General features: G+C 35.8%; 1 protein-coding gene across 3 annotated transcripts in view; it reads left to right on the top strand.

Moving 5' to 3' along the window:
* Positions 1 to 13,650, top strand: part of LOC132145177 (glutamate receptor ionotropic, NMDA 2D-like) — a 96,114-nt gene that overhangs the window by 70,058 nt on the left and 12,406 nt on the right. For all 3 annotated transcript variants that reach the window (XM_059555974.1, XM_059555975.1, XM_059555973.1), the window contains 7 exons: positions 4,909 to 5,023; positions 6,173 to 6,378; positions 8,020 to 8,188; positions 8,490 to 8,643; positions 9,446 to 9,571; positions 9,807 to 10,036; positions 11,050 to 11,210. In XM_059555974.1, coding sequence (XP_059411957.1) covers positions 4,909 to 5,023; positions 6,173 to 6,378; positions 8,020 to 8,188; positions 8,490 to 8,643; positions 9,446 to 9,571; positions 9,807 to 10,036; positions 11,050 to 11,210 — 1,161 coding nt within the window. The remainder of the gene's footprint in view (positions 1 to 4,908; positions 5,024 to 6,172; positions 6,379 to 8,019; positions 8,189 to 8,489; positions 8,644 to 9,445; positions 9,572 to 9,806; positions 10,037 to 11,049; positions 11,211 to 13,650) is intronic.

The following is a 13,650-nucleotide window of genomic DNA, read 5'->3' as shown; positions in this document are numbered from 1 at the left end:
TAGATGACCCTAGAGGCCCCTTTTGAGCATGATAGGCATGTTTAAATGTTTCTAGAAAGCATTTTCAGGGCATCACTCTTGAGCTTGAACATTCATTCCTAGACAGCATTTTCGGTATTTAGAAGGCATATTTGAATGTTCCTATTTACAGTACGTTCTTAGGCATCATGGGTGAGCTTAAACATTGTTACGGAGACAGCATTTTTGGCCATTTCAGTTAACTTTTTGAACCGTTTGAACCCCAAAAATGCTGTCTAGGTCTTGTTAGGCTTTGAAACAGCCTCTCTCTTTTGACTTTTGCTAATAGGGTAACCATATTGGTGTTGTATACAGCCATACTGCTTTAAGATACTCTTTTTTTTTAAACACATACACACACGCACACAGCTGCAGAGGGCAGTGCTTCTGCTCATCACCATACTAATGCCGCTTTAATGGACACATTAAAACCCCTCAAATGTTTCTTATGTTTAAACACCCCTCTGATGTTTAAACATTCTGGATCTCTCCTTATCCTGTCCTGGTGTGTGCACCACACACTTTCCCCCCCTGCCTCCTCTTCCTTGTGTCTCCAGGCTTTTTCATTTTACATTCCGTGTGACAGTACATCACTGCTACTTTTCCATTTTGTGTCAGGCTCACGCTCCCTTTTTCCTGCTTCTCTCTTTCTCGTCTTCATTGTGATGACACAAGTGACATCTGTATTCTGCTACGTGCTGTGCTTTAGGTTGTTTGTTCACCCCACAATGTAAGGCATTAGCAGAATACATTTAATGTCAATGGCTGTGTCGCTATGACAACCTTGCAGGGGTCTAGAGCGATGGAATGAGGGAAGTGTGAGTGCTGGCATTGCCTACTCGAGGTTGATAAGATTGTCATGCTCTCCAGTGCATTCTCGAAATCAACGGCAGATAAATTAATTACGCCTGATCTGACGGTTTCTTTAATTGCCGATCCGTGGGCAGATTTCACGTGTTACAGATCGAAGAAGTTAAAGAGCGATTTGTAAACTCGATTATGTTTCCCCCGTGAGTGTGCATGAAAAATGAACAGAACTTCATTTCGTATTTCTAAAACTGTTTAGTGTGCCATTTAGAAATGAAGGAATGAGAGTTTGGCTAAGAAATACTGCTCGCGTTCTTTAAACAGGGCATTTAACCAGAAGCCCTGATGATTTGAAATGAACATAATCTCTTATATAGAGCCTTACATAAATTATGGATCAGATATCAAGTACAATTTCTCCCAAAGACAGAATTGGAAAGACTTATGAGACGTGTCTCATAAAAACAAGCCTAGCGTCCAGTACAAAGACGGGCTAAAATAAATAATGAAAAACAAACTGGTTGAAAGTGTCTTTTTCTCTGGCCATTACCGCATCACCAGTGAAAAGAAAACTGCTGACGAATACCCAACGAGAGGAGCAGCTTCCACACGTGCAGGAGAGAAAGATTGCTCCGTTGTGATGTTCACGTTTTGCGTCTGTTCCAGAGTTTGGGTGCTACTCTCTTGTTCCTAGTTGTCATGGCAACTAACAAGAGTATCTCGGCAGCATCCAAAGAGCTCCAAACACTGAATATTGAAAACAAGCCATTGGCGAGATGACTGCTGTGTCCTGTCGCCGATCTGGAAGTGCGATAAAAGCGCAATCAGAGCCTTGGCTGCGGTGCCTCAGGGCATGTCATTCATCCTCCATCCACCCAGTTCCTCTTTCATAGATTTATCGAAGCACTCCTCTGTGAAGGTTATCCTTTACTTTACCCTTGTTTTTTTCATCTGTACATCACAATTTGTTAATTTGTTACATCACACATTTCTTAATAAACAGTGAAAACATTAATAAATACAAATTTAATTTATTCTGGCATTAATGTTTTCATTATTTTTTTCCACATTTATTCCATAAATACATCTATTCATCCATGTTTTTCCTCTCTCTTTCTTCATTCAACATTTCATTCATTCATTCATTCATTTAATTACATTTTACATCTATTTTACCCTTTAAACTATTCTTCAATTGTTATCATTAATCCCTTTTTATCTTATTTGTTCATTTATTCATGAAGTTGATTCTATTTTACCTGTCCATTCATTTATCTTTTCCTCTTCACTTTTGTGAAGGTTATCTAATCTAATTAATTACATGAAGTGGTGATTAATTAGTCTAATTAATCGCAAATTAATCGCACATCAAATTTGGCTGAGAAATTACTCCCAAAAGATAATTTAATGTAATTGTTGTAAACAGACATTATAAAAAGTAGCTTCAGCAAGAAATATTTTGTTTTCTAAAATTTATTACATATAGGGCCCCATCATACACCCGGCACAAGTGTTTTTGCTAGTTTCAGCCTGACGCAGTTCTAATTTTCCTGTCCTGCTCCGCGTTGTTTAAATAGCAAATGCATTTGTGCCCATTTGAGGAACTGAAAATAGACTGCACTATAGACCAGCTAAAACCTGGTCTAAAGTCAATGGCGCAGTATTTTAAATTTTCTACTAAATAAAGAGCGTGTTAGTAGAAAATATGCCTCTGTGTGGGTCCACAATGCCCATTTACTTTGCTTATTACACACAGGGATGCGCAGCAGCACACAAACATGTTTAACTATGAAACAATAAAATATTAAAATGTAAAACAATTATTATAGTGTACATAAATATAAAAATGCCTCCATGTCATAATAGATGGTGATTGCGTTTATCAGAATTTTGCTACCTGTTTGCTCGCGAACAAGCAGCTCCGTTTAATCTCTGGAGACGTGTTCTGTTTTTGCGCTTGCAAATTCCGCTGTGTAAATAGCAAATCTACCAATGGGAGATGACACTCTGATTGGTTTATTGCACGTTACACCCAAAAAACACGCATTAGTCATTAAGAGAAAAGGGACAACCTGTTTAAATCATGCGTTTAGGCACGCAGACCCATCGTTAAACTAGCAAAAGTGGATTTGGATATGCCTTGAGTGAACCTATGCCGTGCACTTTAGACCATGCTCTAAGATCATTAAAATTGGGGCCATACTCTTTTGGACCATGTGGGTAAGTAAATGATGACATAATTGTCATTTTGGGGTGTGTAAACTATACCTTTAATAATTTGTTTTATTACTTTTATTATTACTATGGAAATATGAAATTATTTCTTTAATGAAATGTTACTTTAAATAATAAACTAAAACTGCCAGTTGGTAGTGGGAAATGTCTCAATGATTAAGTCATTGAGTCATTTATTCATTCAAATCGTTCAAATATCTGATTCATTCAGGTGCGTGACATCAAAGTACCACAAGAGCTATTGAGAGCAGATGGCTCCTTATGCTTTTGAATCACTCTCACGGTCCTTTGATTTCAAGATACACCCGACTAATCTGTGCAGTGCTGCTTCAAATCCAATGCACCTATGGCCAATGGTTCAACACACCTAATGGTTCACACAGTTTGTTAAAAATGTGGATTAAGAGATGAAATGCTGCTTCGTGTTGCTCGGAGACAAACAGTTATGCTTTGTCTTTATATTTTTGTTGCCAAAATTTAGGAAAACAGATAACATTGTGTCAAAAATAACACAATATTAACTTACTTACTGAACTGTTGTATAAGATCAGTATCACATTTGCACTCGTGATATTGCACTTAGCCTATTGCTCATGTGATATTGCTTAACTATATTATGTAAATATGACACAAAAACTCAAACGGGGCATTTTTGCTCCCATATCTTGAATTTTAGGGACATTCTAACTACGTTCTTGCTCCATCACGCAGTGAGTTGTTGCCCTGCCTCATATTTGTCATCAATCAGCTGTATCAATTGTAAAATGACCCACGTAGATATGGGGTGGGGCAAGTGCGTTAAATGTTTTTTACCATATCTTAATTTTTCAACATAATTAATTAATCTAATTAACTTGTTAAATTACCAGCCCTATATATATATATATATATATATATGTATATATATTCCATTCATTCATCCATTCTTTCTTTCAGAATTTTGCTTGTTTGTTACTTTGTTTGTTCGTTTGTTTGTTTGTTTGTTTGTTTGTTCATTCATTCATTCATTCATTCATTCATTCATTAAGTTGTATGTTCTTTCTTTCGGTTCATACTGTCTATTTTCATGTGTATTAATTCATTGATTCATTTATTTGGTTAGAGTTTTTGGTCATTCTGTTTTCACAGAAATTCAATGTTGTCATTTCTATTTAATATTCATACAGTTTCATTCATTCATTATATTTACCCTTTAAACTACTCATATTTTATCCATTCATCCATCCCATTTTTCTTTCCTATCTGTTCATTTATTCATGGCCTTGATCCTTTTTACTCGCGTTCATTTTTTATCTGTATGTTTATCCATCTTTTTCTCTCTACTTTTTCGTTCCCTAATTTATACATTCATGAAGTTCATCTTTCAGCACCCTTCATCTTTTTATTCATCCATGCATTTGTCTACCCTTTCTTCCAATATATTTTTTATCCATTCACAAATACAGTACATTCACACTAGCTATTCATTCATTCGGGGTTTACTTTCTCCATTTGTTATTTTTAATCCTTCCATACTGTCAATTTTCCTCTTTATTAATTAATCAATTCTTTCATTTGGTTAGGCAGTTTTACCCTGAGTTTTTAGTCGTTCTGTAAATGAATTTCTTTTTTATGTTCATTGAGATTCAGTGTTGTCATTTCTGTTTAATGTTCAGCAGAGAAGGTTTGCTTAAGAGTCCCTTAAGTATTCAGCACAAATCACACACAGTACCCCAAGTGGAGAGGTGACTAATGGAACTCCCATCTATCACTCTTTATCTCTCGCTGCTCTCTCTCCTTCTCTTTATCACTTTCACTCAGACTCCTCCTTTATCACTCTGCTCTTTTTTTCCTCTTCTCCTCCTGCAGGTTCTTCAGTAACATAACTCTATCTGGACGGGACTATTCCTTTAATAATGACGGTTATCTGGCAAATCCGCTCCTGGATGTTATCTCCTACACTGCAGGAAGAGGCTGGGAGGAGGTAGGGGTGGAGCCATTAGTACTGTATGCTTAAATGTGTTTAGATATTCATGGTTATCATTGAACTGTTTTAAATGCAGCTCCCAAGTGAGCTCACATTTTGCCTTGCCATTTAAATGCAATAAATGAAATGTGAAGAATGCATTTGAAATGAACCATGTGTCGCATACAGAAGGAACTGAAGTACATCACAGAATAAATATATGCACTTTCCTATTACATTACAATACATTTTGTGCAAACCCCAAAAGTTACATTAACACAATTCTTTAAAGTGTATTATAATGTATAAACTGTGTTATGAAAATCAAGGTCTCAATGGTGCAATATTCATTGGAATTGGAATTTTTAAATCTGTTTGATAACTTTTTTGTGTGTTTAATAGCATAACTATGCTTGATTTTTATTGTCAGTACTATATTTACTACATATACCTTTGATATAATGCAGCAAAATTATCAACTTACTGTGCACTGAGAGTTATAAAAATGACTAGTCGTCAGTTCATACCTTTAGGTTTTTATATGCTTATTTATGTTTTACTGTATAATTCACAAAGTTCCAGTTATTCAGTGAATTTCAAAAGAGAAATTGTTTACGGGGCAGTGAACTTGAATGCAGTTGTGCGGCAATGCAAATGATTGCACATACTTCATTTTCTTGGCAAATGTCAATAAGCCATGGGAAATTATCTATTTTTGCAGGAACTTATTTGGTATTGGTCATTCATGCACTTTTTGATAGTTTGAAATGGCTGGTTTCACAAGCGTGCCAGTGGAGCTGCAGAAGTATTAATCATTCATTGCGAGCTAGAACAAGTCTTTTTTTATTATATTTAATTGTCATGTTCACTGACAGATGGTTAACACTTGGAATTGGGAATAATGTGAAGTTAAAAGGGTGCCATGCTGCAGTAGATTTGAAAGGTTTGAGTTTACGTGACTTGTTGAAGTCACATAAAGTTGTTTCAGTTTCTTACTTAATACGGTTGGCACTACATCCACAGTCAGTCTTGAGAATGTCAAATAGAAAACAGATTCCAACACCAATCATTTAACTTCTTCACAGTACCATTATGTGGTATTCTGCATCTGTATGAGATTTCAGAAATGTGTTTTATCATTTTAATGACATCTTGTTATTGTTGTAGGTAGGTTGGTGGGAAAATGGTGTGTTGCGTCTGCGTTACCCGCCCTGGTCCCGTTACGGCCCATTCCTCAAACCTCTGGATGACTCCCAGCACTTGCGTGTGGTTACTCTGGAGGAGAGGCCATTCGTCATTGTAGAGCCTGCTGATCCTGGAACAGGCTCCTGTATCAGAGACTCTGTGCCGTGCCGTCTGCCGCTCAACAACAGGTCAAGGTTCAGTCTGTGGATTTTTAGACTGGAAATGTTCAACCTTTGAGGTCATCACATTGGCAAATGTAGCAGTGAATATGCAGATGTTACAAATTACATTCACATTACCCCAGGGGCATTCATTCCCCGTCCTGTCACTAGCACTGATGGAATTTAAATAAATTAGAAATGCACGTAGAAATGGAAGAGGTTGATCAATGATGGCTCTATGTTAGAGCACTTTACTTCATTTACTTTATTTAAATGCAGAATTTCTCAGAACTCTTCCTGGTCTAGCATACAGTGCCTGGGTGAATCTCACGAAACAAAAACATGCCCAGGTCATATTTAACCACAAAAATCTAAAGAAAGATCAGCTTTATATAATTAGATAGATTATGATTTTGTTTAACCAACCAACATTTTGCATAAATAAATATACTTAAAAATTACATTACATTTTCATTATAATTCATATATAAACAATTATAATTTCTTTATATAAACACATATACACTAGTCATGCGCGAGTTGTTTTTTTTTCCAACCCAACGGGTCCCGCTTTTATGAAATTATTTGGCCCGCCCCGCAAATAAAGTAAAATTTCTTTACGTTGCTACGTAATCCTTCGTATTGTAACCTTATCAAAGAACCTTATAAAATATGAAAATAGATATTCCAAATATTTAATATAGGCTATAGAGAATTGCACGCAACATACATGGATTTTTTAATTTTGTTTTTAATGACCCGCCCCGCAAATAAAATTACAATTTCTTTACCCGCTCCAACGGGTTACCCATGGGGTTCACGGGTTATGAGACGACCCACGCATCACTAATCTACACCACATATTTTCATTACCAGAAAATTTTTTATTAAAAAAAGTATGTAATATCTATATTAATTATATCAAATTGTGGATTTTTGGGTAAAATAATTAAACTGACACTATATATTGTAATGGCTACATTTAAAAAAAAATTGCATTTGAAAAGAAATTGTATTTTAGATTGTTGTAATATTTCACATTACATATTTCTGTTTTACTGTATTTTTGATAAAAATACATCCTTGGTGAGTATTTATTCCGATATGCTATTTCTTTCAAAAAATATTTAAAAAGTCTTCATTATTAAAAACTTTTGACCACCAGTGTATATTATTGCATTGGTGATTCTCATTTGTTTCGTAATGAGAATCACTAAATAATCAAAAGTAAAATTATGGCTTATGATAATGAGAATAAGGAGAAATGTGCTTAATTGTCATGACAATATTAAATATAATAAACAGTGGCTTAAATTTGGCAAAACTAATAAAATAAAAGTCTGTTATATTTTTGGGTGATATATGGCATACAATCTTTAGATAAATAATGACCTTTTCCTATTTAATAATTGCTCCAGTTTCTATTTATTAGTGCTTGTTTTTAAAACAGCAGACCATTTCCTTTAAAGTACCTTATTCTTTATACTGATGGACCTCAGATTATATCTGTTTGCCTTAGGTGACACAGCACTGAATTCTGAGCAGGGATGTTCATTTAGTTTCTTTTGCTTTCTTCCTCTACATTATTTATTTCTTTTGTCTCTGTCCCCTTCTGTTTCTTTTTCCATTTCTATGTATTTCTCCTCTACTTCTTCTATTCAATTACAGCATGGTTGTTGAGGGCATTCAATCCATGAAGCACTGCTGCAAAGGCTTTTGTATTGATGTTCTCAAGCGCCTGGCTAAAATAGTGGGCTTCAGCTATGACCTCTATCTGGTGACCAATGGCAGGCATGGAAAGAACATAAACGGAGAGTGGAATGGACTGGTTGGGGAGGTCAGGCTTTCATTTTACCTCTTGAATATTTGCTCACTTTGATTTTATTATCACAAAGTCCACTGAATTCAGGTGGAGCATTTATTTTTTAATTGTGACACTGGTAAAGGACCATAATATACAAGCTAATGTGCTATAAATTATATTCAATGAAACTGAATATTTTTTTAAATGTATGAACCAAACGACATTCAAATTCACTAAGTAGTCCATAAAGATTACTTACAACCTTATCAAACTTTTTAACTTTTATAAATGCACTTTCTCTGTTCGTAATGTTATTAGTCCCTTTCCCCACCAGGTGGTGTCCAAGCGGGCAGACATGGCGATCGGCTCCCTGACTATTAATGAAGAGAGGTCAGAGGTTGTGGAGTTCTCCGTTCCTTTTGTAGAGACTGGCATCAGTGTCATGGTCTCTCGCAGCAATGGCACGGTGTCACCATCTGCTTTCCTCGGTGAGGGAATAGGAGGGAGCACCACACTTCTTTTTTACTTTTAGTCATTTGGCATACTTTTCCAAAGTAATGCAATTCATCAGTATGTACCTTTCATGGAGAATCAAGGCCTTGACCTTGATTTTGCCGGCACTATTCTGTACCAGTAGCTACAGGCTTCACATTACTTCAGATTCATTGTTAGATGTGTGTTTAATGTTGCCTTAGCAATTATTCAGATTATTAAAAAATTGATTGCCTTAAGGCTTTTTATGCATACTGCCAAGTGAGTGTTTTAAGGATCCTTATAATCTTGTACTTAGCAATCAAACTTGGCCTCTCCCTGACAATGAACACTTTTTAATTGTTTCGACAATTGTGTCATCATCTCATTTTTCTTTATTTTTTTTTTTTAAGATTGGGTTGTCATAAAAATATATAAAAACAAAAAATATATACTATTTATACTATGGATATATACTATTATTCCTAAACAAGGAGGTGGATAAAATGTGAGAGAGTTTGTCAAACCCTGTGTTGATCCTGGCTGTGTGTAGCACCTACTGCTCTGCAAATACCTTTAAAGGACCCAGCATAAACAAATATGACTACAAAATGATTTTAATAATGTACTTGATAATTTCTAATTTGATTTTAACAGTTTGTGTGGCATATTTTTGCATGTATTTTGTTTACGTAAGAGGCTGATAATTAGATTTAATAATTCTAGGATGAAAAAAGGAGCCCGGGGGTGGGGGGATGGGGGTTGTTACATTGTTTGGATTGCCATTCATTCATTTTTATGCTTTTTCCACCATTTTAGAGCCGTACAGCCCAGCTGTGTGGGTGATGATGTTCGTCATGTGCCTATCTGTGGTAGCTGTGACCGTCTTCATATTCGAGTTCTTCAGCCCTGTTGGATATAACCGAAGCTTACAGAGCGGGAAAAGTATGTTGTTTATATATTTAAGGTTGTGCTCTAGGCAATTTCATGAATGCAATCAGCAATGAAGGACTTGTTTACAGATTGTTATTATCATTGTAAGCATGTTCCACAGTTCACCTCGAGCTGTGTTCCTTCTTTTCTCATGTGTCTTTTTGTTGTCTCCCTTTACACTGTTATCACTGTGTATGTCATAATAAGACATGTCTCATTTGGCCTTCCTGTGTTATTCTTCTCTCAGAGGCAGGAGGTTCAAAGTTCACCATAGGGAAGTCTATTTGGCTGCTGTGGGCTCTGGTGTTTAATAACTCTGTTCCGGTGGAAAACCCGAGAGGCACCACCAGTAAGATAATGGTGCTGGTCTGGGCTTTCTTCGCTGTCATCTTCCTGGCCAGCTACACTGCTAACCTGGCTGCTTTCATGATTCAAGAAGAGTACATCGACACTGTGTCTGGCCTCAGTGATAAGAAGGTAGACAGTGATACCAGTGAATTTATTTATTTATTTTTTTTTTACAAATTTCCCTTTTTTAGCTATTATGTTGAGAGGTCGTACCTGTGTGGAAACATTGTCATAAATATGATTGTTTTATATGATAATTATATGATAATTTGCGAATAAATAAATTGTTGTATGGTATTTTGTTGTAATCTATAACCTGTATAATTATTTATAATTTATAATGATCATAATACTGAATTGTTAGATGACCATTTATCACTATCTTAAATGGATATTCATAGATTATAGTAAAAACAGGACCCTCTCTGAGCTATTTTTTTCTTATAGCAAGTATTGAAGGAAAATTATGTTCATTTATTCATTATTCATTTTGCACAAAAAGTACATATTTATAATAGTATTTTATTTATACTATTATATTATAATTAATTATTTGAATTTATTTATTTTTTATTTATTTTTATTTAAATTTTCAGTATGTAGTATGCTAATGTACTAAGGCAACATTTCTCATTTTTTAAATGATTAGATTACGTTCACGTTTTCATTTAACATTTATGTCTCATTTCATTTCAGCTTCATTTCAATTACTTAAAACATTTTTAAATGGTTATAATTATAAAAATAATTATTATTGATTTATTAGTATCAGTTACAATTTAAATATCAGTATATCCTTATTTACTGGACATGAAATTTAATAGAAGGTGAAATTGTGGTTTTATAACAATAACTGACACTGCAGTGATACGGATACACACTATAAATCTTTTTAAATGGGTTTCACTTGTATTTGAACCAGGCATTTGTTTGTGTGGAGCAGTCGGGGCCAAATTATGCAAATAAATCATCGACCTATAACCACATGAAACAATTCAATTTTGATTCTTTTTACACCCACCACGCACTTTAGTGTTTCCAATCATAGTTATGCACATGATTAATTATGTGCATTTCAGTAGCCTAAACTGTAATCTCATATTTCAGAAACCTAATGAAGTATCTTCTACTGTCATGTTCAGTTTCAGCATCCCACAGACCAGTATCCTCCTTTGCGCTTTGGCACTGTCCCAAACGGAAGTACAGAGGAGAATATACGGAGCAATTACCCCAACATGCATCAGTACATGGTGCGGAACAATCAGAGAGGAGTGGAAGAGGCCATTGACAACCTTAAGACTGGGTGAGTGAATGACAACCGTTGTGAAAGACGACATTAAAAAGATACAAATGAGGTTCAAAGGTATACACACTCTCTCGGAAGAATCCGTAGGTTAATCCATACGCATAAACTGTATCTATAATGAAGTGTTTTAGTAGTAGCCAACTTGGCAAATAAGAAATCTGCCAAACTCAAGCTTTAATCCTGGCCTAAATCAGACCACAAATGTGTTACGTCCCAATGAATCAAGATGTTCTTTTAAGCAGTGGGGATAAACAGATGTGCTCACAAGTAATTGACTGATATGGGTGACATGATGGATCACAACAGAGGCGTTAATTATTTTGTTGGCTGTTGCTTTTTGCCTCCATTTCGAAGGGGAGTTTGAAGATTGACGTTCCTCCTTTGTGCTACAGTATTTCACTGGAAGGAAAAAACATTCAGCGGGCAACAGTATAAAACAACAATAAAAAGAACAACACTACTCCATATTAGCAATCACAATGGCAACACAATAACAATGACAACAACAACTGTAAGAATATTACATAAAAGCTTCACTAAAGATAATTTTTTGAGTAATTTTTTTAAAACAAAAGGCGGAGAATTCATAATAGGAAGAGGCAAATAATTCCACAACCTGGAAGTAACACAAGAGAATGATCTCCCACCCATAGTTTTAAGTTTACAATGAGGCTGGTACAGAGTAAGAGAATCAGCAGAGCGGAGAGACCGAGATTGTGTGGACACTGTGACCAAATTACAAATATACTCTGGGGCCAGCTCATGTACTGCTTTATAAGTTAAGATAACAACTTTAAAATCAGTGCGTGATTGAACTGGAAGCCAGTGTAGTTGCGAAAGCACAGAAGTGATATGATTGCAGGATGGTGTATAAGTTAAGACACAAGCAGCTGAATTTTGCACATATTGCAGTCTTAATCAAATTTGCAGGTAACCCTGCAAAACATGAATTACAATAATCAAGCCTAGATGTTTGAGAAGGCATGAATAAGTCTATCTGCATCAGGCATAGAGAGAAGCGGTCATATACGTACAATATTCCGAAGATGATAAAAACCTACTTTAGTAACATTCTTAAAATTTGTATTAAAGGGGTCATATGATGCTTTTTTTAAAGATCATTATTTTGTGTATTTGGTGTAACAGAATATGTTGACGTGCTTTAATGTTCAAAAAACACTTTATTTTTCAAATACTGTACATTATTGTAGGTCCTCTATGCCCTCCTTTCTCAAACGCATTGTTTTCTACAAAGTCCCTCCTTCCGACAAGCACAATCTGCTCTGATTTGCCTGCTGACCCAGTGCATTGTGATTGGCCGAACACTGCATGCACTCGTCGTAAATGTAATGTCCCTTTCCATAATCAGGAGCTTCATCTTTCCAAAATATTTAAAGACAGTTAATAATGTCCTTAGTTTTACCGTCAGTTCAAGCGTGAAAGGGGAACAGAGTCACGTGAAAGACACAGTAATGAAGCTCATATGTGTTTGCAGTACACAAACCACAGACGGTTAAGACAGCTGACTCCACTGTGTTACCCTGTCCCTCTCTCTCTCTCTCTCTCTCTCTCTCTCTCACACACACACACACACACACACACAGCACACATACACACACACACGACACACAAAACTCTGCATTTGAACAGTCAATAGCAAATACTTAAACTCATAACAAAACATACTTCCAGTAGCTGATTCAGAAGCACCACATTGTCGTAGCAAAGTCAGAAGTACCTCCTCTCCTAGGTTCACAAAACGGTCATCCATAAATTGTGTTTCTGTTCTATTGTAAGTAATCTTAAAGATTCCTAAATGCATCTACTTTCGGAAGGCCAAATAAAGTGCTTTTGTTTTCGCCTAGATATACACAGCATCTCCCAGACATGGCTGCTTCAACACTAACTGCAGTTACTGAAACCACGCCTTCTTTCTTTGCGTGAACATTTGGGTGGCATTATGCAAATTTTTCCACTTAGTGACGTAGACAAGTGGGGGCATGTTTGAATGAGCCGTTTTAGGAGGGCATAGCAGAGTCTTAACTTTGATAAAGAATATCTCTTTGGGTTTGAGACTTTAATTTTCTTCATGCGCCAAGAGCTTGTTACACTCCAATGAGAAAGGAAAAATTTAAATTGCATCATATGACCCCTTTAAAAGTCAGCTGTGCATCAAAAATCACACCCAAATTCCGAACCTACACAGAAGGGAGAATCTGTCAATCATCCACTGTAAGTTTAAAATTATTAAGTATATTTACAGCAGTTAAAGTGCCAATAAATAGTGCATCGGTTTTTGAACAGTTTAAATGTAGAAATTTCTGTTTCATCTAGGCCTGTATTTTCAGTAAACAAGAAGAAATCTAACAAGACCAAAATGCCACAAGCCCCAGAATCTGCTGCAGCAAGGAGATCATTCATTACCCTCAAAAGGGCA

The sequence above is a fragment of the Carassius carassius genome, chromosome 8, assembly GCF_963082965.1.
Source record: "Carassius carassius chromosome 8, fCarCar2.1, whole genome shotgun sequence".
Lineage (NCBI taxonomy): Eukaryota > Metazoa > Chordata > Actinopteri > Cypriniformes > Cyprinidae > Carassius > Carassius carassius.
The sequence above is the reverse complement of the archived record's forward strand: the minus strand, read 5'-3'. Positions and strand labels throughout refer to the sequence as shown.